The 27121-nt window shown below is 40.7% G+C and overlaps 1 protein-coding gene across 3 annotated transcripts in view; it reads left to right on the forward strand.

The window, feature by feature from the left end:
• The window catches only part of MARK3 (microtubule affinity regulating kinase 3), a 72651-nt gene extending 46597 nt beyond the window's left edge, over positions 1-26054 (forward strand). For 2 of the 3 annotated variants that reach the window (XM_066629341.1, XM_066629349.1), the window contains 7 exons: positions 554-707; positions 4083-4297; positions 11243-11346; positions 17878-18135; positions 19032-19058; positions 23512-23556; positions 25493-26054. In XM_066629341.1, coding sequence (XP_066485438.1) covers positions 554-707; positions 4083-4297; positions 11243-11346; positions 17878-18135; positions 19032-19058; positions 23512-23556; positions 25493-25841 — 1152 coding nt within the window. In that variant the 3' untranslated portion in view covers positions 25842-26054. The remainder of the gene's footprint in view (positions 1-553; positions 708-4082; positions 4298-11242; positions 11347-17877; positions 18136-19031; positions 19059-23511; positions 23557-25492) is intronic. The other variant, XM_066629358.1, reaches the window with a different exon arrangement.
• The last annotated feature ends 1067 nt before the right edge of the window (positions 26055-27121 follow it).

Here is a 27121-nt window from a genome sequence, read left to right on the forward strand (position 1 = left end):
GACTAGGTATATGAAGCTTTCTGCTGATTGAGAAAAATGATTCATGTGTCCCACTGTGGTGAACCCTGACTGCAACATCTTTTCAGGGCAAGAATTTCCAAGTTTGCTTAAGACTCTCAAGTAGAGGTGCTGGGGATTTATCATGAGGCACTATATGTGCAGTTTGCAAAGCTTGTGCACAAAGCATTTCAGTAGCTAGCCCACTTCAGGCTTCAAGAACATGGGATGGTCAGTTGCTTTGTGTTGTGAAGAATCTGGCACATGACCTTACATTCCCATGTCTGATTCTGCCTGCTGATGTTTCTTGTAATGAATAATTTTCTCAGTACATCAATCTCCCCGTTCAGTTGCATAAAAGCTTTGGGAATGGCAGAAAGGGTGCAGTGCATTCTATCAGAGAAATGTTGTGTAATAAATAACTGTGGTTGTGCTTTGCCTTATCGACATTCAAGACATATTCGTCTTTTAGTGCCCATTAATTTATCTTTCTTACATTGGGAACCTTTGTGTAAATATGTTTCGTTTTTTATCCTGCCCACAAATTTCTGTTTAGCTGGATGCCAGCGACTCAAGCTCTAGCAGCAATCTTTCACTTGCTAAAGTCAGGCCAAGTAGTGATCTCAACAATAGCACTGGACAATCTCCACATCACAAAGTACAAAGAAGTATATCTTCCAGCCAAAAACAGCGACGGTACAGTGACCATGGTGAGTTTCCCTTCCTTGTTTTTATTGCCCTCCAAACTTTTGTGTCAGGATGTCAGAAATGCAAAGGAAAAATATTGCATTGAGGACAACAGTCTGCATATCCTGATGAAGGGCAGTCTGAATTTGCCTACTCTTTTAAAAAAAAAAAAAAAAAACATCAAGAGGGAAGGAGTGAACCAAACCACCCACAGGAGGAAATTTCATAAGGAAATTTCATACATTCCTACAAGCTACCCCTTAAACTAGGGGTGTCAAACTTGCTTCACACAGTGGGCCGAATAGCATTCATGGCATTGGCTGAAGGCCAGAAGTGATATCATTAAACAGGTGATGATCAGAAATAAGCATGTTTTTCTCACTTGGGAACTCATTAGCTGCAAATGACAACAGATAAACTATGCAAATCTTGATCATATGTTCAAGATATGGGAGAGCTGGACTGTCATGCTGTCCTTTCAGCAATGACACCTCAGCACCGGTCTTTCAGCAGTGTGGTTCTGCCTGTGTGTCGCTTGGTAGCTCAGCAAATGATGGTGATCCTGGGAGAGCCAAATTATAACGGGGGCCAGATCCAGCCTGCATGTTTGACACTCCTGGCTTAGGCAGCAGTAATATATGCAAGAAAGTCTTCCTGTAAGATCTCAGTATGGGTAGACTATATGGAGGAAGGCAAGTTCTTCAGATACTTTGATAACTAGCCATGTAGGGCTTTAAAATTCATAACTAGCCTCTGAAATTGTATTCAGAAGCAAACTGGCAACCAGCTGCAGCTGGATGTCCAGGAGGAAGGTTTGGTCCAGGCATACCCCCATATTGCAAACCAGATTCTTAAAGGGGAGTGCAACCCCATCCAAGACAGGGAGATATTCCATCAACGTATCAGCAGATCTTCTGATCAGGAGAGACTTCTGGTCTTGTCTGGATTTAATTTAATCTTCATCCAAAACTAGTCCTTCACTGACTCAACACATTGATTCCAGGTATCCACAACTTCTCCTACTGGAAACTGCAGAGTTGCAAAGCTGGGTGTTTACATATTGACGACACCCCCACATGATATTCTCCAGTTGCATTATGTCAATATTAAATAGCATGGGACAATGAATAGAACCCTACAGAAATAACTCCCTTCCTCCTTCTTTTGTAATACTATTGATCAGGGTTGGAAAAAATCCAAGTGTTGGCATCCAGGCCTTCTGTTGACAAAGCCAGGAACACTTTAAAAAATGCCTTGAATTAGTATTCCGGAAAAAAATGAAGAACTTGGAAAAAGTCCAGCATCTCCTCCATTGGGAACCCCATTTCATTTTAGGTTTTGGGTAAAGGCATACCTTGACTTTCATCGCTTTACTCTTTCAACCGTTTCAATTATAACCAGATTTTGTCCACATGCTTTCCTCTTTTGTCTGATTTCATCCAAGCTTTCACAACATTCATTCATGTTTTTGTTTTTTTATTTCTGTATATTTAGGTTTTGCACACATTCACATGTGTTATATAGTTCAGTTCAGTTCAGTAGACCTTTATTGGCATAAAATACAGAGAAAGAACAAAACAAAACAAAAATATACAAAGACACCACAACATAGACATCAGTCTTTTCCTCACATACTGCCCAGAGTTCCAGAGCTCTGCCTGGCAATTACCCCAGATAAAAAGGCAGCGACCCTATCAAGGGTCTCAGAGTCAGATGTGGAAAGGAGAGACTGAAGCATGATTGAGTCCTCCCAGCCCTGCATCCTAGTTAGCAAAGGGCCTAGATATTTCTTGCGTGAGACATCATGAAGTGGGCAGTAGAAAAGGGTATGTGTTATGGTCTCAATACAATCCCTACCACACTTGCATTTCCTCTCCGAGTAGGGAATACCACTGAACCTGCCCGATAACACGGCTGATGGAAGAGCATTACATCTTGCAAGTGTGAATGCTCTCCGAGCCTGTGGGCACTCCAAGTGATAAATGTGTTATATACTTATTTACATTTTCTCAGTAGCCAAAATAAATTTGCAAACTAAATAAGGCTGCAATCCTAACCACACTTTCCTGAGAGTAAGCCCCATTGAACAAAATAGAACTTCTGAGTAGACCTGGTTAGGATTGTGCCCTAAGACTATGTTTTGACATTCATCCATTCTCTTGTCCCTAATCAAATGAAAGTGCAAGGTATTCCTGTACTTGTTTTGCTGGCATTAATAACCAAGAACTGTCTTTGTTTTAACTGGAGACAATTCCTTTCAACCAAATAAACTTCCTCATTTTGTCCTGTAGGGCAGACTAATCTTACCTGCACCTTGTTGCAAATGGTTAAAATGTTCAGATAGGCAAAATTGACACACCCACAAGATTGCTGTTTATTTTTGAAAGCGTTAGTAGGGTAACCTTAGGAAATGTGTGTGCTTTCAATGAAAATGCAGCTACTTAAAAAATTTTCGCAAGCATATAAAAGATTTTAATTGGGGTGAGCTATTTTGTAGAGAACATTTTAATAAATAATGTAACAACAAAGTTTGGTTGGTGAATAGATTATTTTACCTTGATTGTTAGTCATGTGTGCTTTGCCAGCACTTCCCCAGCGTACATTGTTGTCCCAAAGAAGATTTAATAAGAAATCTCATGCTGTTTCTTACAAAAAAAAACTGAATGTCTTTTCTCTTAGTCCTTACTGTGTGTATATAGCTTTTGTTTTCTTTTTGACACTATTGGGTCAGACTGTGTTTAAAAGAACTTGAGGAACTGTATGTTCACTAGTATTTCTTTGCATTTCCTCTCTCTTGAGCAGCTGACATCACTTTCACAAAGACTAGCAGTTATATGGAGCAGCAACACAAAAGCCTTTTTTTCCTTGTATGACCTTGGTAAAAGCGATCATCTTCTGATCTGAATGCATTTCAAGGCTTAATTCCAACCCAGGAAAGGTCAACTTTTGCTCATTAAGTCTCTTAGAATCATCATGACTGGTTTGAAGGGGGCAAAGAAAAGTTAGGCCTCAGAATTTTAATGCAAAGACTAAATGTTGGCAAAGGGAGCTGATCTTGAGAGCGTGACTATCACACTCTCATTTTAGAAATGGGCTATGTCAGAATGCCAGATGTAAGGGAGGGCACCAAAATGCAGATCTCTTGTTGTCTTCTGTGCTCCCTGGGGCTTTTGGTTGGCCACTGTGAGATACAGGAAGCTGGACTAGATGGGCCTATGGCCTGATCCAGCGGGCTGTTCTTATGTTCTTGTCTGCACAGACACCTGTACACTTAAGACTGTTGGAAATACAGCAAAACCTAGTTGTTGCATTATGCATTAAAATCTTCAGATGTATTAAAATTGATATAAATAGTGTAATAAAGAAGTAAAATAACATGCAATACTTTCTGTTTTTAGCTGGCCCTTCAATTCCTCCGGTTGTGGCATATCCCAAAAGAAGTCAGACTAGCACTGCAGACAATGACCTCAAAGAAGAAGGGATTCATTCACGGAAATCTAGCAGCAGTGCTGCTGGAGGAAGAGGAATTGCTCCCGCCAGCCCCATGCTTGGGAATGCCAGCAATCCAAATAAGGCTGATATTCCTGAGCGTAAGAAAAACGTTGCCCCTAATGTAAGTTTGGTATTTCTTTACGTTGTAAGAAGTCTTAAAACTTGTTTGCATGCATGACTGTACCTGTCTCTTTCCCCCAGCCTTATTTATCAGAAGTAGCAGTTCTTGAAAACGTGCAAAAAATAATTGCATTGGTCAGAAGCAAATATGGGTGGCTCATATCTTTTGACTTTGTGTGCTATTACCATTAACCAGTTATTTAGTTCAGTCGCCTATTTAATTAAGAAACAATTTAACCATAAAATGCACAATTAAAAGGTTTAGAGCTGAATTCTATCTAACTTTCCAGCACTGATGTCGCTGCAAAGCAGTCCCAGGGGAAGGGAACCAGCGTTCCCTTATCTTGAGGAGGCCTCTGTGACTGGGAGAAGGCTTGAATACTTTTAGTAACTGTTTATCATTGTAGAATAAGTATCTTGCAGTAATATTTCTGATCACCACCTGTCTGGCATTGGGAAAATGTATACCTAATCCTTTGCCTGTATTTACTGAATCAAGCCTGAGTTTACTGAATCATGCTGGCTTTTTGAGTACAGTTCTCTATTTATGGTGAATTTTAAAACAATATCTTACAATAATTGAATTTGTAGCAGAATAGATTTCAAAATAACATCAAAGCAGAAATCTAGATTTTATTGTAAAATTGTACTTCGAAACACTGAATTTTTTATTTCAAAGTCCTACTTAGAGCTGTTTATTACCACTTTCATTGAATTAGATAAGAAACTTTCATAGAAGTAGGCTTGCTCATACTGCTTCTAGATTCTTTTACCTTCCCCCACATCCTTTGTTGATTCTTTCGCTTTTGAGTGTGTCTTTATCTCTTCTAGTCAGTTGAAAACTAACATGCTCCTTTTCAGAAACTCTTAGTGACTGGGTAAAGAAGTTGAGATTTCATATTGGCTTTGGGTTTTTTTAACTTCTGCTAAGCATCTTAGGGTGCAATTCTAACCCACTTTCCAGCACTGGCCTAGTTGTACCAGTGGGACGTGTGCTGCATCCTGCAGTTGGGGGGCAGTCACAGAGACCTCGAGGTAGGGCAGTGTTTATTCCCTTTCCTCGGAGTTGCATTACCCTTATGTCAGTGCTGGAAAGTTGGTTAGGGCTGCGGCCAAAGTTTTCTTAACTTAGTAATTTAGTCATTAAGTAGCATGCTTCAAGATTTCATGTGGTAGTGGTTCTTAAGACACCTCATCTTATTTCACCACAGATTAATTTTTCCATCCTTGTTCAGTTCTGTGTCATCTTCACAGGTTCCATTAAGAGAGCACGGCTCAAGTGTTAGTTTTGTTTAAAAATGTATTCTTCTCCTGAGATGACAATATATACAGTTAAAACATAAAAATCAGATAATAAAAGCAATAGCAAATATTTTTTTAAAACCTAGGTAATAGCAGCATATCAAACACATTAAAGCAATTCAGCAAAAGCCTTGTGAAAGAGTGTGCTTAGCCATCTGCTGAAAGATTAGCAGTGAATACTTCAAGATGCCTAATACAACAGTATAAAGTTCCTTTTATAGAGTCCCCCATTAGTCCATCTGGCCCTCTGTCTGCTGTGACTGGCAGCACTCTAAGCAGTCTTAAGCAGAGACCTTTCCAAGCTGTGCTAACAGGCTCTCTGGTGGAGGTATCAAGGATTGAATTTGGACTTCTTCAAGCAATGTGTGTGATATACCAGTGAGCTTCCATACACAGTCTACCAAAGGCTTCCCCTAAGGAAAGTACAGATTTTCAAGTGGCCATCAGCTGATCACTGTATTTGAGGTGGGGTGGGAACATCAGTGGCATAGTCCAAGCATCAACACATTGCTTAGCTAACTTGGCCATACTATTCTGACTTAGAGTACAACCTTCCCTTCCCTCTGACATGGATAGGGAAGCCCCCAAGGTCTTGAACTTTGAGCCAAAGAAGTTGCACAGTGCTTGTTCATCAACTAGTTTTACCTGAGAAGGTAAAACAAAGATGAATAGTCACAAATCTGACATGGGTCATAGGCTGTAACCTTATAGCAGACAAGACCATTGATTATTCTCATCCTGTTACCTATTCTGCCTGACAGAATGGCTCCAGGGTCTTGAGGGTCTTTTCCATCAGCTCCTTTTTTTAAACTGGAACGCAAGGGATGGAACTAGGGATCTTGTGCGTGCTTTGCTACTGAGCTATGATCTCTGTAATTTGGAGCTTAAGTGATCATATTCCTATAGAGTGGAAGCTCCTATTTGCATAATTTTTGTATTATGAGCACTGCAAACGCAGCCGTTTCTCTAATTAGTACCTGTAATGACTGTATTGAATTTTTCATACCATTTCTGTTGCTGTCTGCTCCAGGGCCCTTGAGATGACCATAAAAGAAGTAATTTGTACCTGGGTCCAGGAACCAAAGAAGGGGGGCCTAGAAATTTCCTGGGATCTTGTATTTTCCTATCTCACCTGGACGCGCTGTCCATATGGGATGCTGGGTGCATGACTGCTGCTGCTGCTACCGAAAGCCTTATATGCTGGGCCAAGGAATGCATACAGGAATGCATTCTTTAACACAGTGTCAAATCTGGGAAGAAACTGGCCTGCTGCAGTAGCTTCTTGGCGTGTAGATCCACTTGCTAGGAAGGAGTGTATAGGAGCTCAGGAACACAGCTGCAGGGCTGCAGCTGCTGCAGAAGTATGTTTTGGTGCGAACAGGACACTTTCCATTCTAGAGTGAACCTAAGTACAATGAAGCTAACTTTCTGCAATGATTTTCTATATTTAAAAGATTTCAGAGTGACTTAGGCATGCATTTGGTTTTCCATATTACTGTATCTATCTGTCTAAGCTGCACGGGCAGGTAGACCTGGTCTCTGCATTAGTAAACCCAATAGATCTGGGCTACAAAGACTTTTGCTAGCTGTTGCTACCCTCTCCCTGCCCTGCTTTGCCTCCTCCCCCACTCTTTCGTCGTCTCCTCTCCCCCTTTGGGAAGGGGCCCAAAAGAAACAGTGTACTCCTTGATAAAATTCTTCTTGGAGGCCCTGGGGAGGGAAGCAGAGACATGTATTGAGTGTTGGCTGATACACTGTGCGCAGTGATTGATTTGGTCAAGGAGTTGCAGCAATAAGAACCCAACTTCACTTCATTCTTGTGAAACATATTTGTAAGAAACCAGGGTTGGGAAATGCATCCTATCAAAAAGTCTTTCCTATTTGGGGAACCTTACTTTCTTCTGAAAACCAGAAGTGCAGAACATGAAAAAGAACTCCCCCGTGAATGTTGGAGTGGGGAACCATATGATATGGGCACAAAATGTTTTTCCTTATGTTGACATGGGGAACAAAGTCAAAAGTTGCTGCCTGGTTTATGTGAAAGGATACTATAGTAATACCAACAACATGTGACTTTAGTATCTGCTTGCATGATGTGGATCGAAAATCACAACTGAACTATCTTCTAGAGATGTATCAAGCTCTTGTTTTGTCTCGCTGAAGTTGTTATACGATGTTTCTGTAAATGTAAATGCTGACTTTGTGTTTCGCTCTCTGATAGAGCACAATTTGCTATCAGGATAATAGATTCAAGGCCTGCCTCTTTCCTTTTAGCAAATGGTTCTGTGTCACAGAGCAATAAAAATGATGGAAGTGAAAGTTTACACTCTTGTTTTAAAGTTGGATGCCTTTCTCCAGTATTTTAAAAAAAAAAAAAATCCAGAGTGTGGAAGACACTTCACTGCTTAGGATCAAGTTGTGAGTCTTGTTGTTTAACTAGGTCATTAGGCTGGAGGACTGCTCTGCCCTCACACAGAATAAACTGGGCTTATGAAGCTGCCTTAGTATAAGGTGTCAGACCATTGGCCCCTATAGACCAATTCTGTTCAGAGATAGGATGGCACCAGGATGTAGGTCTCTTGTTGCCTTGTGTGCTCCCTGGGGCATTTGCTGGGCCACTGTGAGATACAGGAAGCTGGACTAGATGGACCTATGGCCTGATTCAGCGGGGCTGTTCTTAAGGAGTGGATTCTTATGTGAACGAGCTGTGCATGTCGCCCCTGAGCTTGTTCAGAGATAGGCAGATAAGTGGGAGCAGCAGCAGAAGTAGCAAGAAGGGATCTTTTTCCCCTTTTCACCTGCTCCACCCTACATCAGAAACACGGTGGTGGTGGCAGCCCAGGATTTTACACTCTCCATAGCCCTAACATATTAATGGCCCAATCTTATCCTTGGCTGATCTGCGGGGTGCAGCAGTGCTAACAATGCCTCTGCTGCATCTCACGGACTGGCTGGGGCTTGGGCAGAGAAGTGAAGAAATGTTTTACTTCTCTTGACACTTTCAGAACCCCAGTGGGCTACTTAGATCTATGCTAGCTCTTTTGCTGGTATAAATCTGATAGGTCCAACATGGTAGGACATGGTGGTCTGTTGAAAGAAAGTATAGAAATAAATGTCTTTAACTAAATGATTTAACTAAATGATTGTCTATGGCAGTGGTATTCAAACTGGGTCTTGGCCTCTGCCCCCTTAAGGGGCGCCGTCAGCCAGGAGACGGGGGAAGGCAGTGGCATGATCCACAGGATCGCGCCGCTCAGGGGGGCTGCAGGGGCTTGGGTGCACTTGCCCAAGCCTCCTGCAGCCTCCCGGGGGTGCGGGAAGCCCTGCGCAACCTTCGGCAGCGCTCCCCAGGTCAGGAAAAGTGAAAGCGGAGCAATCGCACCCTGCTCCGCAAAACCAGAAGCGGAGCATGATCGCTCTGCTTTCCCTTCTGACGGGGCTGCAGACACTGGAATGCACTCACCAGTCCCTGCAGCAGCCATCCCTGTGTTCGGGCAGCCCTGTACAAGCGCTTGCAGAGCTCCCCAGGTCAGGGAAAGGGAGAGTGGGGCAATCGCGCTCTGCTTTTGCAGAGGCAGAGAAGAACGCTCCTCTCTCCCTTTCCCTGACCTGGGGTGCCCTGCAGGCGCTTGCGCAGGGCTCCCCGCACACAGGGACGGCTGCTGCAGGGACTGGTGAGTGCATTCCAGTGTCTGCAGCCCCCTGAGTGACGTGATCCTGGGGATCGCGTCACTGCCTTCCCCCTGCCCCTGCTGCCTCTGCCCCCGCAAAGACCTACTGCGGGTTTCAAATTCCTAGAGAGTTTGAAAACCGCAGGTCTATGGAATCAATATACACTCTGTGGTAACTGCTTTTGTTGATGTGCAAAATACAAAATGGACCTTAGAGCAGCTTAATTGGGGAGGGCTACATTTGTATTAGCTGCATTTTACAACTTACATTTTACAGACTATGAGTTGCATTTATATTAGTTGAAGAGCAGGACCCATGAGAGGGGAATGGAGGGGGTAATTTGTACCCAGGCGCAGGGTGAAAAAGGGATCCCAGGCACCAAAGGAGAGGGCAAAAAATTTCCTGAGATTTTACATTTTCTGACCTCATCAGGACACATGGGGGGGTGCAGGGGTGTATATCATTCCTGGGTCTGGGGTTTAAGGCAGCCTGGGACCCAATGGAAGGGAGCTGGAATCTTCCTGGGATCTCAGAAATGGTTTGCATATATTGTGTGAAGACTAACATTCACATTTTGGGTAAGCCCACATAGTTTTTTATATGTGATTTGTAGAAATCATGATGCAATGATCGTATGAAATTATGATCCAATGGAGATTGGAAAGGGTCCAAAAGAATCTTTGTACACCCAAAAGGAGTCCCTAAAACCTTTGTACCCCTTGTCCAAAAGAATCTTTGTACACCCAAAAGGAGTCCCTAAAACCTTTGTACCTCTGGCCTGCTCCATAGCAGTTTTTCTCATTTCCTTTTATCCTTGTTTGGTGCACATTACTATAGTTTAGTGTGTGTTTAGCCTTGTTAAACATCCACAGTATTTTCCTTGTCTTTTATAACAGTAAACCTTCAAAGGACTGCAGCAGGGAACATAAGCATGGTGTCCGCTATTGGAAACTGGTCTGCTCTTATCCAGGTGTTTGCTTAGCATATAACTTAAGAGTGTCAAGCCTCTGCAAGCCTTCTCCTACCAGTGAATGCTTGACTCAGTGACCTCTATTTTTCCATGTATTGTTACTTGAAACTTGGTATGAGGAAGGGAGGTAGTAATAGAATTGCACATTACTTTTCTAGTCCTCACTGAGATGTATTCTGCTCGTTGACTCATTGTACAATGCAGGAGGGAGAGAAACTGAAATTTTCCAGCTTTTCTCATTTCTTCTAACACCTCAGTGGGTTATATTTGTCTTGACTATGTTTTGTCTATTTACAGTGCGTCTAACACTTTACAAAATCATTCTGTTATCTGCTAGCTCTTCTGTCATTCCTGGAAAACTGATCACCGACTTGGGCATATCTCCACTCTCTTTCTCTGTAAAGACAGAGGCAAAGTAATTATTTAACTTTCTTTGTGATCCTGCCCCTGAACAAAATTTCAATTTTTGAATGACTGTGGTACTCTTCCTCTGTGCATGTATGTATGTACATATATGGAAAGATATTGTCCAGGTCTTCTGCATTTTACTTTTTCTCCTAATATCTTTTGTGTAAACTGTATTTTACTTGCAGCTTTGATTTTTGTGTTAAAGCCTTTCTTGCTTCCCAGTGTACTTGGTAATATCATTTTTCCCACTTCAATCTTTGCTTGTCCTCTGATTTGTGCTCACTTTTGGTACATAATTGTGTTCTTAAAGAACTGAGAGATTAGAATCTCTAGAATAGCTGTAAAAAAAAATTTTTTTAATGGCAATAATTATCAAATGTGTATTTCAACATAACGGGGATAGCATCTTTGATTGAACTGCTTCATTTATTAAGTAGCAGAATCATAAACAGCTGAAAGCTTTGCCAGAAACGTAAGAGGAACATTAAGATGCAGCCGAAATATAAGAAAATAGCAACCCTGTTTGTCTTTTCTATAAGCACTTCAGCATTCCTTTTTAAGGAAATGTAATACAAATATGCTTTTCCTTTACAGAACAACACTGCACCTGGAGCCATGACACGACGAAATACATATGTTTGTAGTGAAAGAAACACTGCAGACAGACACTCAGTAATTCAAAATGGCAAAGAGAGCAGGTAAGAGCCTTTTGAAGAGTATGCTAGCTGTACTTTAAAAGAAACCATTGTTCTTTAAAACATCAGTGTAATGTGAGGTGTATATATTGTTTGTTTCAGGATAATAAGCATGAACCATAGGCTATGGCATGCTTCAAATAAACTGCAGTAGTTGATCTTGGAGTTACTGAACTTGATAAATTCTGATTGTAATCGCTGAAAATGAGAGCACAATTCAGCTGAAGCTGAGCACTTAAATCCCATTAATTTCAGTGGAAGGCTTAAGCACATTCTTAACTCTCTTCCATTGAAATCTGTAGAACATAAAAAAGCTTAACTTGGCTGGACTGTGTTCATTCTTTTGTGTAATTTGTATTTAGTGTTGACAAGTTCTAGAGGGTTGCTAGTCTGTTGCAGCAAAAGCATCACTGGCAGCACCATCAAGTTCAACCAGTTTGTTTTAGCATAAGATTTACTGGATTGCAGTGCACATTATCAGATTAAATAAATAAATAGTTAACCTTAGTTGGCAGCAAATGAGCATAGAGGAAAAAGAGGGGGGAAAGCTGGAAAAGTTGGGTTCAAAGTGCTGTGGGATGTAAGATGTACAAGTTGCCATTATTGTATAGAGCAGTGGTTCCCAAACATTTAGCACCAGGACCCACTTTTTAAAACAAAAATCTTTCGCAACCCACTAAACAAGAAAAAGATCTAGAAATATTTTATTAATAATAAATTAATAATTATCTGGGTCCTGTGCTTCCAAGGCTGCTAGAGACATTACATATATTATGTGTGTGTAGACATTTGCTAGACTCTCCCTAGAAATGGAGTTCAAGGAGTGTTCCCTCAAACCTTTACAGTCATTCCAGGGTACCCAGAAGGCTGAAGTGGAGACTAAGATGTGCAGTTAGGGACTTTCAGGAAAGACAAAAGGTGAAACTAGGGTTACACATGATGTATGGCATGCTGCTTACTGGAAAAAATAGGAAAATGTGACATTTTGATGTGGGGTTATGAAGATTACTTCAAATATTAGCATTCCAGCTTATGATTTTCTTCTTCAAACTGAGCAAAGGTGCTTACAAAGTAGTTTTTTTAATGTTTCAAAATCTTTTTGAGACTTACCAAAAATGGCCTCATGACCTACTGGTCCCGAGCCACAGTTTGGGAAACACTGATATACAGTATGGTGACTGTTCGCAACAAGAAGAATATGTGAAGAAGTCTCCCTGGCTGAGCTGAGTTAAAATTTTGAAACAAGAATATTAGTTTGCTACTGTGGAAGCGAACGGCCCCAACCATGGAGACTTTAATAGGATTTTGCATCTGATGAAATATACTGTATTCCAAAAAAGTTTATGCTGAGATACATTGGTTAGGGTAACATCCCAAGTAGTGCTTCTGTTGGAACTTCCTCTGAGAAACACTCTTGTTCCTGGAGAGAGTTCCTGACAGCATAAGTACTAGTTGAGTTGCTCTCCTTAGTCTTTCATGTGCTACAAAACTTCTTGTTGTTTTAATGTTTGTATGCTTGTGCTTCTGTAAAGTGGGATAGTTTTGATCCTTGGACTTTTTCCTGTAGCTTTTACTGTATGTATATGTGTGTTTAAAAAAAACACAGAAAATACAAATGTGTTGACATTGAATGTGTTGTATCTTCAGTGTGCTCAAATAGAACATGAAATATTGTAGGTATTTTTGTCCTCAGAGAAAACTTGTCAAAATGTGTCTGACATATTACCCTAATCAATCTATATTTTCATATCAGAATTTGATCCTTCAAATTAGGGGCTCATAATTTCAATAGCTTTTGTCCAAGACTGAAGAAATCACACCTGAAATTGAAGTGTTTGTGTCTGTCAGTCCAGACTCTTTTGTGCTTCATTCTAAAATATCTAGCTTTTCCATAGCAAGTCATTCTTTTTGTTTTATACATGCTGGGTCTCTGTCTATCTTTAGACTTTTCAGGCTAGGAACAGATTGTACATCCCTTATCCAAAGTGCTTGGAACCAGAAGCACTGGATATTGGCTATGTCTGTATCTTGGAATACTTGCATATACCTAATGAGAGATCTTGAAGATGGGGCCCCAGTCTAAACACAAAATGCGTGTACACCTTATACCCATAGTCTGAGGTACAATATTTTTAATATGTGCAGTTTGTATGACCCATCACACAAGATCAGGTGTGAAATTTTCCATTCGTGGCATCACGTCAACACTCAAAGTTGCAGTTTTTGGAATACTTTGGATTTCAGAATTCCAGTTAAGGAGTGCCCAACCTCTACTGGGTTTCATTGTTGGAGTGCCCAGTAAAACACCATGGTCATGTAGTGGAAACTAAAGTCTTTAAAATACCATTCACTCCAGCTAGTTATTTGCTTAAAACTGAGTGTGCTCTTGGGAATCAGCTCCCTTTCTGACTGGTCCCTGGCCACAGTCTGTCAACCTTCTCAGATAGGAAGCCACTGTTGCTTTCTTGGAAGTTTTTGAGACCAGGAAGGTCTTTAACCAAATTGCAAAGAAGCAGCATAGTATGAAGAAACATTGAGAGAAAGAAAAGAATTAGTTCCTCCTTCTGGATGACTAAATTGCAGGTCATCTCCCATTGGGGCATATAATCCATAGAGTATGTGCAGTTCAGACAAAGGATCCCTCATTTGGTAGCAGGGAAGGCAGCAAGATAAGCAATTTACTCTGATAGCATTGAGAGAAACTAGCTTAACTCTAATGGAAGATCTAAATTTCATGCCCTCTCCCTTGGAGAACTTCTTGTGTGAGTTTCAAGTCAAAAGTGCTTTGAGTGGCAGTTGTGAAGTCCAGTGCACAGAGTAGTAAAGTGTTTGCAGTCTATTAAAGGTTTAACAGAACAGGGTATTATTGACAGTATTTATATTCCGCTTTTCAACCAAAAGTTCACAAAGCGGTTTACAGAGAAAAATCAAACAACTAAATGGCTCCCTGTCCCAAAAGGGCTCACAATCTAAAAAGATGCAAATGAATACCAGCAGACAGCCACTAGAACAGACAGTGCTGGGGTGAGGTGGGCCAGTTACTCTCCCCCTGCTAAGAAAAGGAACACCCACTTGAAAAAGTGCCTCTTACCCAATTAGCAGGGGTAACATAAGAACATAAGAAACAACCCCACTGGATCAGGCCATAGGCCCATCTAGCTCTGCTTCATGTATCTCACAGCAGCCCCACCAAATGCCCCAGGGAGCACACCTGATAACGAGAGACCTGCATCCTGGTGCCCTCCCTTGCACCTGACATAGCCCATTTCTAAAATCAGGAGGTTGCACCTACACATCATGGCTTGTAATCCGTAATGGATTTTTCCTCCAGAAACTTGTCCAATCCCCTTTTAAAGGCATCCAGGCTAGATGCCGTCACCACATCCTGTGGCAAGGAGTTCCACAGACCAACCACACGCCGAGTAAAGAAATATTTTCTTTTGTCTGTCCTAACTCTCCCAACACTCAATTTTAGTGGATGTCCCCTGGTTCTGGTGTTATGTGAGAGTGTAAAGAGCATTCCTCCAGTACTTTATTTAGCATCTGTCAAATAAGACCTCTGGAATTGGATGTTATATTAGTTTTGAATCTCCCCTCACAATGAGGTTTTGTGAGGTCAGGAGGTCTGGTCTAGAGGGTAGAGCCTACGTCTGCCTGAAGATAACATCCACAAGGTCGCCAGTTCGAGGCCACCGGCACCGTGTGACCTTGAAGCAGCTGACAAGCTGAAGCCAAGCTATTCCATCTGCTCTGAGCGTGGGAGGATGGAGGCCAGAATGTGAAGCCAGATCGGAATGAAACACCTGAATGTAGTGGTTCTTGAAAGAAAGAACCTTCTTTCAATTGTGAAAATCCCTATTTAATAAGGGATTTAAATAAAGCCTGCCGATGTAAACCGCCTTGAATAAAGACCAAGAAAGGCGGTGTGTAAATACCTGTTGTTGTTGTTGTTGTTGTTGTTTTAGGTCTGATCTGAGAAAGTGGCCAACCTATCATTATAAAAGTGTGAAACTTACTTGGAAGAAATACAACTGGTTGTGTTTTAACTGCTTTGGATAGATTTTGCTAAATCTTAAGGTAGTCAAAACAAAAAAAAAACAAATGTTCTTAGGGGGAAAAGCCTTAAGAATGTATACTGTTTATCTTCTAAACTAGATGTGTTCCTTGCCAATTGTACATGCAAAAGGGCAGTTCTTATTCTATTTCATAAGGATAGTAAACCTTGGTATTTGAGAAACATGTAAATAACCACCTCCTCCATGGTCACAATAAGATTTTTTGCACTTAGGCAAGCTTTTACCTATGATATTTCGTGAAATCATTTGTTCTGGTTTGTTTACTTATCTGAAGAGAGAGCCATACTGTTAGGACTTTCATTTGGCTAGTTATTTATCAGCTTAATAGACAAGAGCGGGTGTCATGCACTCTTGGAGAATGAGTTTTATGAACCGAGATCTCAATTCAACCCTGAACTCAGTGGGTAGAGTTAGGCAAGCAGACTCTTTTACAATCCCCATCTGTAACATGGTCTTAAATACTGTAAACATGTCATTCTTAGAATGATGAATAGGTTGGTTGTATTTTGCAATCTGAACCATTCAAAACTTCACTGTGAGATACTATTTTGTAAGTGAGCCAAAAAGGCGTATCGATGTATCCCTATCCAGGTCTGAACCACATTCAGATCTCTCTCAGCTATAAGTGTAGAATGGTAGAACAGCAAGAATATTACAGAATGTGGGAATGAAGTGAGCAAAACCTGGTTGATTGTGAGAAATGGCCAGACAGCTGCATAAGTTTCTTTATTGGAGTGGTAGTGAACTCGTATTCTCTTTGGCCTATAAAAATATTACTATAACTAGAGAGGGAAGGATCTGTAACCCAGAGATAGAGCACATACTTGCATACATAAGATCCCAGATTCAAGCCTGGCATCTCCAGGTGAACCCTGACAGCTCCCTACCTCCTCACAGAGCTCATCTTTGCATGGGATCTGAAATTGAAAGGGAGCACATTCCTTTAAACTTTAAATGATGTGCAAATATGGAATGAGGAGATGGGTTACTACAAACAAAAGAAAATATTTCTTTACTCGGCATGTAGTTATTCTGTGGAACTCCTTGCCACAGGATGTGGTGATGGCATCTGACCTAAATGCCTTTAAAAAGGGATTGGACAAATTTCTGAAGGAAAAGTCCATCATAGGTTACAAGTCATGATAGGTATGTGCAACCTCCTGATTTTGGAGGTAGGTTACCTCAGAGTGCCGGATGCGGAGGGGGGCACCAGGATGTAGGTCTCTTGTGTTCTCCCTGAGGCATTTGGTGGGCCACTGTGAGATATAGGAAGCTGGACTAGTTGGGCCTATGGCCTGGTCCAAGGGGGATGTTCTTATGAGTAGCGAAGTGCTCCTTCCTAGAATCAAGTGCAGGGAAGTAAAGGGATGATCCAATTCCTGCTTGCATTTAGTGAGCGCACTGCATGTTGCATGCCAACAATTGTTTCACGTGTCATTTTTGGCATGAGTGTCTTACGTTCACCACCCTGGTCTATAGGAACCAGTGGTCTGGCTCAGTATAAGGCAGCTTCATATGTTTAGCAGCTGCAAGGTCAAGAAACCCTGCCAAGTCCTCCATTTAACCCTTGGTGGATTTAATTGCAAACATGAACATTGGGCCAAAATGGAAGATGATTTATGAGAGAAAAGTGCTTGCTTCTTGCTGCACAAGTAGTTTGCATGTTCGTCATTGGTCCATCATGCTATTCTTTCTGCCTCCATCTGAACCCAACTCCCCTCACAGCCTGACAGAAATGTTCGCTTGTGCAGCTAGTCCTGCTACAGTTTGTACCACATCCTCCACCAGTGTTCGGCTGCGACATCAGAAGTCGATGTCCATGTCAGCCTCTGTGCACATGAAGATGATGTTGCCTCCAGTAAACAATGGCACAGATAACTTCAGGTCTATGTAAGAAATGCTGAAATTATTGTGAAATTAACTGGTATCCACTGCTGCTTAACTGTGCTGTGGAAGTTTTAGTCATAGATTGTGTTAGAAAAGCAGATGAGGAGTGTGTTCCCTCTTTGTTTTTTTCATTTTGTCTCGTGATGGTGAAGGTTGTCTGTGATGTGATCCCTTCTTAATGAACATCTTGAGTATTCCTTTGACACTCTCAATTTTTTCTTCTATCTTGCTAAATATTAGAATAATCCACTATTATTAGAACCACTATTTTAAAGTGGAATGTCTTTTTGGAACTTTTCTCCTTTTTTGCATTCACTTTTTAAGAAGTCATATGAAGGACCTTTAGACTGAGCTTTCCTCTGCCATTCACAAAGTTTTAATTACCTGTTAGTTTCTAACACATTGTAAATTTATGTGCAGCTCTTCCTTTCAGTTGTAATCTGCACAATTTTTCACTGTATTATAGAACTACATTGTGCTCTTTTCAAACACGAACTATTCAATTTGAAAAATTTATTATTATAAATGTGCATTTCTGCAGGTGACATTCTCTAAAATATGCTTATTTTAGTACTATTCCGGATCAGAGGACACCAGTTGCTTCAACTCACAGCATTAGCAGTGCAACCACACCAGACCACATCCGTTTCCCAAGAGGAACAGCCAGTCGTAGTACTTTCCATGGCCAGCTGAGAGAACGGCGCACTGCCACTTACAATGGACCTCCTGCATCGCCCAGTCTGTCGCATGAAGCAACTCCACTTTCACAGACACGAAGTAGGGGCTCTACGAACCTGTTCAGTAAATTGACTTCAAAGCTGACTAGAAGGTGTGTATTTTTTTTAAACACTTTGGAGAGAATTTTGCTTAGCAATAATTTCCTTAATATGTAATAGAACATAATTTAGTGTATTGCACTTTTATCTGTCAACGCTGGAAGACTTGTAGCAAATTGTTCAAGAGGCTTCCAGTTGCTCTAGACAACAGCAGTTTACACAACCCTGATCACTTTCAGAAATTATGTACATAGGAAATCAAGACTGTAAAATCAGGCCTTTTGATGACAGGAAAACTGCATGTCAATATATTACCATTTCACTCCAGAACACAGCATCAATTGTGCAAACTTCTCAAAATTAAGATATCTTTCTGACTCACGAGTATTTGCAAATTTGTCCTTGGAAGGCAGGAAAGAGGGGAGCAGTTTTGGATGTGGATTGGAGGAGTATTAAGAGGACAGAGAGCCCTGCTCAGTAGGACCCTATTCCTGTTCCTAGAAGATGCATTCAGGCTTTTTTCCCAGCTTCTTCAAAAAAAACTTGGATTTCAAGTTTTCTTCCAGTTAGAAATTTGCAAATTTTCATCCTCAGTAATCAGTTCACATGTGTAACATTCAGGCATCCCCAGTGTAATTTGGACTTGCCTTTTAGCTTGTCATATTTTAGGAAGAAGTGATGAGGTGGGATTCCCAGGTGTACTGGAGGGGAACTGGATGAGTCCAGTAATTAGTCCTAAGAGCGTTAGGGCGTAAAACACTGAATTGCTGAAAAGCTGAAACCCACCTCTTCCAGTAAGCATTCTTTTCTTTCCAGGGTGAATTTGAAACTGTTCCTACATTTCATTGAGTTAGTCTTACCATTGTATGTCTCACGTATTGAATGGATTTTCAATTTATTTCATACCAACACATTTTGTTAATTATTGTTTTGGCTTAATTTCTTTTAGAAACATGTCATTCAGGTTTATCAGAAGGTAGGATTTTACTTATATATTTTAAGAACAAGCTCTTGCAATTAACAATGAATCTGGCTTTCTAGCCTTGGTTTTTCTTTAAAACAAACTAAACTTTCTGCTGAGAACTAAATATTCTTCATGTACCCACGATTTGAAAAGAAATTCATTAACTACTGATAATCCCTAAGGATCTCTGGAACCTGAGTAATGAGATGCAAAGCATGCCTTGTGCACTCTTCTTACTTTGATAGTACCAGCAATACTAATACACTTAGCATGCTTATAGTCAAAGAATGATATGTTCAGTAATTTCCATTTATACTGTAACAGAGGTAAGTAAACTTATACTTGCTTTATCAATCTTAATTTTGGCTTTAAGTGCTGTATGAATTTAATTATCACCAGCCATGTACTTGTAACCTAATCCTAGGTTTCTGCTTAAGCAATTTTACACTGGAACGCTATTGTGATACAGTCAGAACTGTGAGCATCTCTTATGATAGCAAAATGTTTCACTTAAGTCTTGTAGTTCTGGAATAGACAATGTTTCTAAACTGTTTGATTTATTTAAATTACATGAGTGGTGGTCTCTATTACTTACTTGGCATATGTAAAAATAGTAGCAGTAATTATTTGTCCTACTAAAATTGCTGAATCTCAAAATAAGTCTGACATTCCTATGTTAAGGTAATAATAAGCCAAGTGTTTCATTTATTTCAGAGTGCAAGAAGTTACAGGGCCAACCCTCTGATAAGCGCCAGTGAGACCATGGGTCCCTGGCAGCACATAGAAGGGTGCAACCCAATTGCCAGTTAACTGGCATCAGTGTGGTAATGGAAGAAGCCACGGTGCTGCCTCACCATCCTTTCTTCTCTCTCTGTCTGCCATTTCAATAGGCAGAGAAGGGGAGTTAGGGAGTAGAAACAGGAGCTGCTCTAGGCTGCCAATCTCTTCTCCCTGCTTCTATTCCCTGCCCTCTCTACCTTTTAAAAATGGTAGGGAGGGGGAATGAGGAGGAGATGGTAGAGGTAGTCAAGTAGCTGATGATGGCAGGTGGTGGTGGTGGCAGGCAGGAGTCCTGGTCTCACGTGACTGGAGAGCTCTGCTGAGCCTGAAACGTTAGTTTCAAGCCATCCTGAAGGAATGCATGGCTTTGGCACTTAAATTCATAGCTTCTAACACTACAGGAAAAAGGAGTCTGCTCAAAGTTTATTTAATTCTCAGTTCTGTAAAGAAAGTGCTTTGCATACACACACATACACCCCATTATGCATAAATATACAGCTAAAGTCAGTAGGTTAGTCTCTTAGCCATTCATGAAGCTTCTGAATGTAGGGCTTAGGTGTGATCACTTAGAGTAGTCTAACTTGGGTTAGAATGCTCTCTTCTCTCCTTCCAGTTATTTCCAATTGATGGTCCTTAGGGCACTGATGTGTATATCCATCTCTTCTGTCATTGAGAACTTCCCAGCCCACTTTCATGAAGGGTACAGCTCTGCATTAGTATTGCCTTGCATGCTGCATATAGATCTGCCTCTTCTGAGTGAATGAGAAACTCACCATATGCCTAAGCAACATCATACCTGAGTTGAAATGACTCAGTTCAGTTCCTCAGATCAGTGGGGAACTGCACCTACAGAAAAGGGAGGGGGCAGCCCTCAGAACGGCTAGGGAGCCGGCCCCACCAGAAGTGGTGCATGCCTCCCTCTGATTTCAAAGGAGCAACACACCCCTTCGAGCTCCGATGGAGCGGTTCACACCACTCCTAAGCAGCGTCCAGGAGGTGCACACCACTTTGAGGAGGCAGGCGGTGCTCGCCTCCTACGCTCTGCTTCTAGTGGTGCAAAAAAGCTTTGATTGAGCCTTTCGCATTGCAGCGCCTTGGCTGCCTCCCCCCTTTTTCTTCAAAATGGAGAAAGGAGGCGGCGGCACGGAAACAATTGCAGTGACGGTGCTGTCACTGCAGTTACTTCCAGGTGGGGGGGTGGCAAGTAAGGAGGCGGCCCTTGGTGGGAAAACCCCCAGGACTGCTGCTGAAGAGAGCATTTAGAGAGTTACTCTTTAAAGTGCCTAAACCTCTAGTGTAGAGTATGGTAATTTTAATGAGTTAAGGAATAATGGTCTTAAGGTTGTTCTAGACTAGAAAAAATTGCTCTTCAGTACATGCCATAGTTTAGTATTGTCATAGATTGATTTTTTTCTTTAAATTGAGACTTGGTGTATCGAGGTTGGGATACTTCTATGAATAGCGTGCCAGTGTTTTATTCTCAGAGTAAAAGTGCCCTGTGATAACATGAAGTCAGATCCCAGGCAGTATCATTTAAGTAATTTTTGAATTTCAAAATTAAATTTGGTGTATTATCAGTCTAGAGGCAGTAAATTGATTGTAACAGTCACACCATTTCTGTCCAATGTTGCAAATACTCAACAGGGACCACCTGTGGGCTGGGCAACAATGGTTACCAAGGATTTTTGATTACATTCAAAGTAATTATTACAAAAACGTTTTTGTTGACCTGAACATATAAAAAACCTGTTTTGTCCTCTCAAGTCTTATTTAAGATATCTCATCAATATCATCACAGTTTCATATGCTGTGATCACTTACAGAGCTTGCATTGAGTTGGAGTGTCTCAGGTGATCACGTTTTTCCCTACGCAATGTATGCTCTAATGAATATAAGAAATTCACAATATCCCTGGCTTGCTGAACTAAAACACTTTCAAACAGACGTATAATTTAGTTATAGCAGGTTTAAAAACCGGTGGCTTGTTTCATTACTAGGACGTTATTGTAGTAGAGTATTTTGATAAAATGTAATATACCTGATTCTCTCCTGAATGCTTTGGAAATGTTAAAATCTATTTCATCTCATCAGCTAAGATGAAATGTAAATAAATAGCCTGCTTGTCCTGAGCCCATCCTGCTCATATAACTGGCAACTAGACCCAAGTCCCATGAAATCCATCTGATCTTCTGGGACCCCTCTTCAAGTATTTATAAATTATAAATGTTAGTATTGTAAGATCCCTTCTGACTTTGTTGGACTGCTCTTATTGAGGCTGTTGATTGGAAACTAAGCAGTGTACAATTCTTGCTATTGCAAACAGATTTTAAATTAGCAGTTGAGTTTGTACCAATATGGATTCTCTCATAATTCAGTAGACAGGGCTATAGATTCTGGGGTAAGATTATCTTCAGCATTTTTCTTATCTGTACCTGACCATTTTTCAGTGATCTTAGCTTTGACAAGTAATACCGAGGAAGCTTAGTCTGTGCTGTTGTACTTCATGTGAGTTGAGTATAGCTGTTACTGCATCTCTAAGTAACCAGCGAATCACTGTTTAGAGTTGTGTTGGATTCCCTTGTTCTGCAGTGGACTTTACAGTTATCTAAAGATGGAAGCCAAAGCCAGCATGCATATAGGCCTTGAAAACTTCATCATGGACTCTGGCCTTTGTTTAGCATCCTGTGCTGCATAGATGGAAGCACTTTGATTTCTAGAGAGAAATGGCACCATTTGTGTTTTCAGTTTGCATTTATAGACTGGTTGTGTGTGCATCTGTGCAGAACCTTAGTTGTATACACTGAGCTAATCAAAATGTTACATCAAGCTAAGCCAAATTCTGTAGTGGACCACTAGTGTGGCATTGATGTTGAGTATTGGAATCAGTTATGTAAAAAGACTTTCCATTCCCAGAATTCTATGTGTAAGTGATAAAGCTTGAAGATGTTTGATGAAGCTGAATTAACAAATGGGGAGAATTTGTTTTCTGGAAATCATGTTATCCATAGGTAGACAATAATTTTCAGACAGGATGAAGAAGGGAAAGATGGTGGTTCCATAAACCTTATGGTGGTATTGTAATAATCACTAGAGACCTGTAGAAAGTGCACAAGATACTTTTTTCAGTCTGTCATCAACTTGTTTTATTTTTTCAACCCTCCATAAACATGTGACATTATGTCCCTTCAGGTCAGACTCTGAGGTTCGCTCCCTTATATATCAGATGAAAGACTGGAAAATCATGAAGATTGACCTTTTTCCTTTTCTTTATTTTTAAATCTTGAGCTAAACGGAATATCTGGTGCTAGTTTTTCCTTCTTGTCTAGCAGCTCCTTATATGAGCAGCCAAATCCTCAATGAGTGCCATTGTAGCAAATCTTTTCTAATGAATGGGGATTGTGTCACTAAGATCCTCTTGAGGATAAAGGGTAGCTTTCTTCTTGTGTATCAAAATCTAGCTATAACTGCAAGCACTTGAGGCTTCCAAATATGCTTTATTTGGACGGAGGCATGTTTGGTGTTCTGAGTTGACTGGCCATTTGTATGTTTAATCCAAGGTACTTAATTGCAATGGTAAACTGAGTGAGCTATCATTTTGCAGTGTTCTGCCAACTTTATTCATGCTAGTGTAAGATTTGTCTTCTCTTTCCCCCTTCCTTTGTGCTTCGGCATTCTTTTCATTGAGGCTCCCGACTGAATATGAGAGGAACGGGAGATATGAGGGCTCAAGGTGAGGGCAACTCTCTTTTGCTTAAAATATTATCTTAGGTGAGCTTAACCCTTTTTCCTCTCCTTCGGGTTGGTTAGGCGCTGGGATTGGTTGTAATATCCTTTTGCTTAACAGACTTTAAAACCAAGAATACCTCCTATCTGCAAAACTGTGATTAAATCACTTATACCTGATTCTGATTTCTTAAATATACACAGGTCCACTTTCATATCCCTGGCAAAAACTAATTTATTACATCTGTATTGGGAATGACATTGCAGCCAAAACGGTTACTGAACTGGTCCAAACAGGGCTTCTCTATTTAACCTGAAACTATTGTTGGAAGGAATTCTTCCCCATTATTTAACATTTTGTAGTGTATGCAGTAAATATTTTTAGTTCTTATTAAATATTTGAATTTAGTTTTGGATTTCAGGGAGGTTCATTTTTGTTAGCTACCATCATTGCATAGAAGCCAGTATCATGTGACTAGAAATTAATCACAGAAAGGTCTATAAGAGGTCCTTGGTTTTGAATGGTGAGCTTTCTTATTTTTAGAAGTTCTAGGCTTTCATTATATTTGTCTTTTAAAAAAAAAAAAACTTGGATGAGTTGTGCTGGGACCCTCCTGTTAGAAAGTGTCAAATGCTGGATCACTGAATTAACTACAGCTCTTTTCTGGGGCACCCCCTGAACAAGAATGATTTGTGAAGTGTACTCAAGATGTATAGTGGTGGATTCTATGAACAGTGCTTAATAGTATTAAATATCTCTGTTTTTCCCAAGGGGCATTAGCTTAGAGACCACCTGTGTTCAGGACACAGTGCCACTAATTCATAGTTTGAATACGATGTTCTGGAACTGTTTGCATATATTCATTTACTCTGAAGAGGGCAGAAGAAATTGGGATGAGTAAGGCTGCAATTTAGAATCTCTCTCTATATATATATTCATATGAAATAATGCACAAAAGCATATGTTTACATGAGGAGGCTGAAGTCCAAAGAACTACAAGCAGAATCCATTCCATCACCCATGCTGTGGTTATGCTTGTCTTGATCATAGGATTAGTCATTTTGTTTACCGTGCAGTAGTATTAATAACTGTAGCTTAAGATAGTAGATTTTTATTAGTGCCTTCCAGTTTTATGGCGATACACTTTTATAAACAGTACATAGGCAGTAGTGTTGCTTGATTCCAAGATCTGTCTTAGAAACAGGCATATCATTTTTATACTGTGTCATGGACAAAATGTGATTGGGGTTTTTTTGAGTGGTTTTCAGTTTGTAGGAAAGTGGGATGGCCACAACAAAAGTTTAAGGCACAGGTTCTGCCTTCATGTGCTTCCCACAGCATTGGAGAAAAGGATAGTAGAGGAACTTCTTAATAGGGACTTGGTAATAGTAGTGAGTACATGATACAGTTTCTGTGCCCTGTGTTAAACTTAATTCATGGTGTGGAACATATTTTTAGCATGGAATTCTACACCAGTGTTGCAGCAAACTCCAGATTGTACATTTTGAGTAATATGCAGACTTGGCATATTTACTTACCATCTATGTAGCTTGGGTTTTCTTTGGAAGGACCACACGCATATGTTTGGCAACCTGTGAGGGAGGAAAGCAACATGATGATTTTGAACAGGGAATATAAGCTAGGAAAAGGTGAAGTGCCACCACTTGCCTCTTCTCCATTCCACATCATCCCCGCCCAAAGTGACTTTGAAGGCAAGTTGCATGTTCACATGCAATGTCTTACAAGCTCTAGCTTCATAGAGCTGTAGTCTTTAATTAGTGCCCAGCAGCAGCAGGTGTTTTTAATTCACAATGGAGCTTGGTCGCAGTTGCTAACATAACAAGCTTAATGCTGCACGCTGCAGAGGATGGCGCCTTTTACTAACATCACTTTCAAGGAAGTTTGAATATCTGTTAAATACTAACACTTGATTTCCTTTCAGTCGCAATGTGGCTGTGGATCAGAAGGACGACAACAAAGAAGCCAAGCCCCGTTCACTGCGATTTACGTGGAGCATGAAAACCACCAGTTCCATGGATCCGAATGATATGATGAGGGAAATCCGCAAGGTCCTAGATGCCAATAACTGTGACTATGAACAGAGGGAGCGTTTCTTGCTTTTCTGTGTCCACGGGGATGGCCATGCAGAAAACCTTGTGCAATGGGAGATGGAGGTGTGCAAACTGCCAAGGCTGTCGCTGAACGGAGTCCGCTTCAAACGGATATCGGGAACATCCATAGCTTTTAAAAACATTGCTTCCAAAATTGCCAATGAATTAAAGCTATACTGAGAAGAGCAATCAAGTTTGTAAATTTAAAGTAGCAATTTCAAGTGTTTTTTGAGAACACCAATGGAAATGTATAGAATAATATTTAGGGCAATAACTTCCTTATCTTCTGAATCATGATATTAAAAACAGTTGAGACAAGCTGCTGAGCTGGGAGGGGGAGTTGGACTTTTTTTATAAGTGCACTACAGCATTAAAGTTGCCTACTATGTAAAATATTATTCCCTTCTGCTTTATTTCCATTGCTCTGAGTCTTGGTGAACAATCTGAAACACGCAGTATATACGTTTGAATATGCCTCCTGTTTGTGTGGATGTGTGAATGTACAGTATGTGTGTATAATTATAATATAAAGATATTATATGTAAACAGTTCATTTGAAGCATCAAAGCTGTACCAGTACCTCTCTTTTGGACTAATTTTGGTGCTAAAATTGAAAAGGCCAAGGTGGAAACACTTGAGAATACTTTACTTTTTATTTTTAAAATACCTGACTAGTTAACCAGTAAATGCAGATTTTGCAATTCGCTGCTGTGTTTAAGATTAGTATGAAGGGTTTGGGTTTATGGTTGTGAAAATTATTTCTGTGGTTTTTTTATTTGCTTTCATGAGGTAATTTTAAAACTCATGTTTTTTTCTCTAAGTCTTGCATTATTTCTCCCACCTATTTATTATTATTTAAGTCTGAATCAAATTAAAACTACACATTTGTGATAATTAAAATTGTGGGGAAATGCCTCAAGTTTTTTTCCTTACTAAGTAGAGGTTGAACATTTTATCATCTTTTCACCTCAACGTTTTTACTTGTTTGGATCATACAATTTTTGTGACGTGTTTTGAACATTGTTCTTGCACAGCTCCTCTCCATTTTCAGTGGACCTGATGCAGGAGCATTTCTTGGTGGATAGTGCCCTTTGCCAATAGCCCATTGCTTCACAAACTTGCTCGGCCAGCAATGCCCACGTCAAGCTCCAGACTTGGAAGTAAGTGCTGACGACTTGTGATGTGATGATGTCAGCAACACTTACTTCCGGGTCACACAAATAAAGGCTTAAACAGCACAAAATGGCCCGGGGGGGGGGTCAGGTGGGCCCTTCCATAGCTCCTCAAACAGCCCAGTTCACCTCTCTGGACCTCAACACAGCACTCCAGTGCGTTGCTCTTGTACTGCCAAGTAGCTGAACCAGCACAGATCCTGCAATGCCCCTGAAAATGTGCCGTGGCAGCCAGTTTGGGAACCTCTGCAATAGCCTATAGCATTGAAACACTGATGACTGGTGTTA

This window comes from Tiliqua scincoides, chromosome 1 (assembly GCF_035046505.1).
Source record: "Tiliqua scincoides isolate rTilSci1 chromosome 1, rTilSci1.hap2, whole genome shotgun sequence".
Classification (NCBI taxonomy): Eukaryota; Metazoa; Chordata; class Lepidosauria; order Squamata; family Scincidae; genus Tiliqua; species Tiliqua scincoides.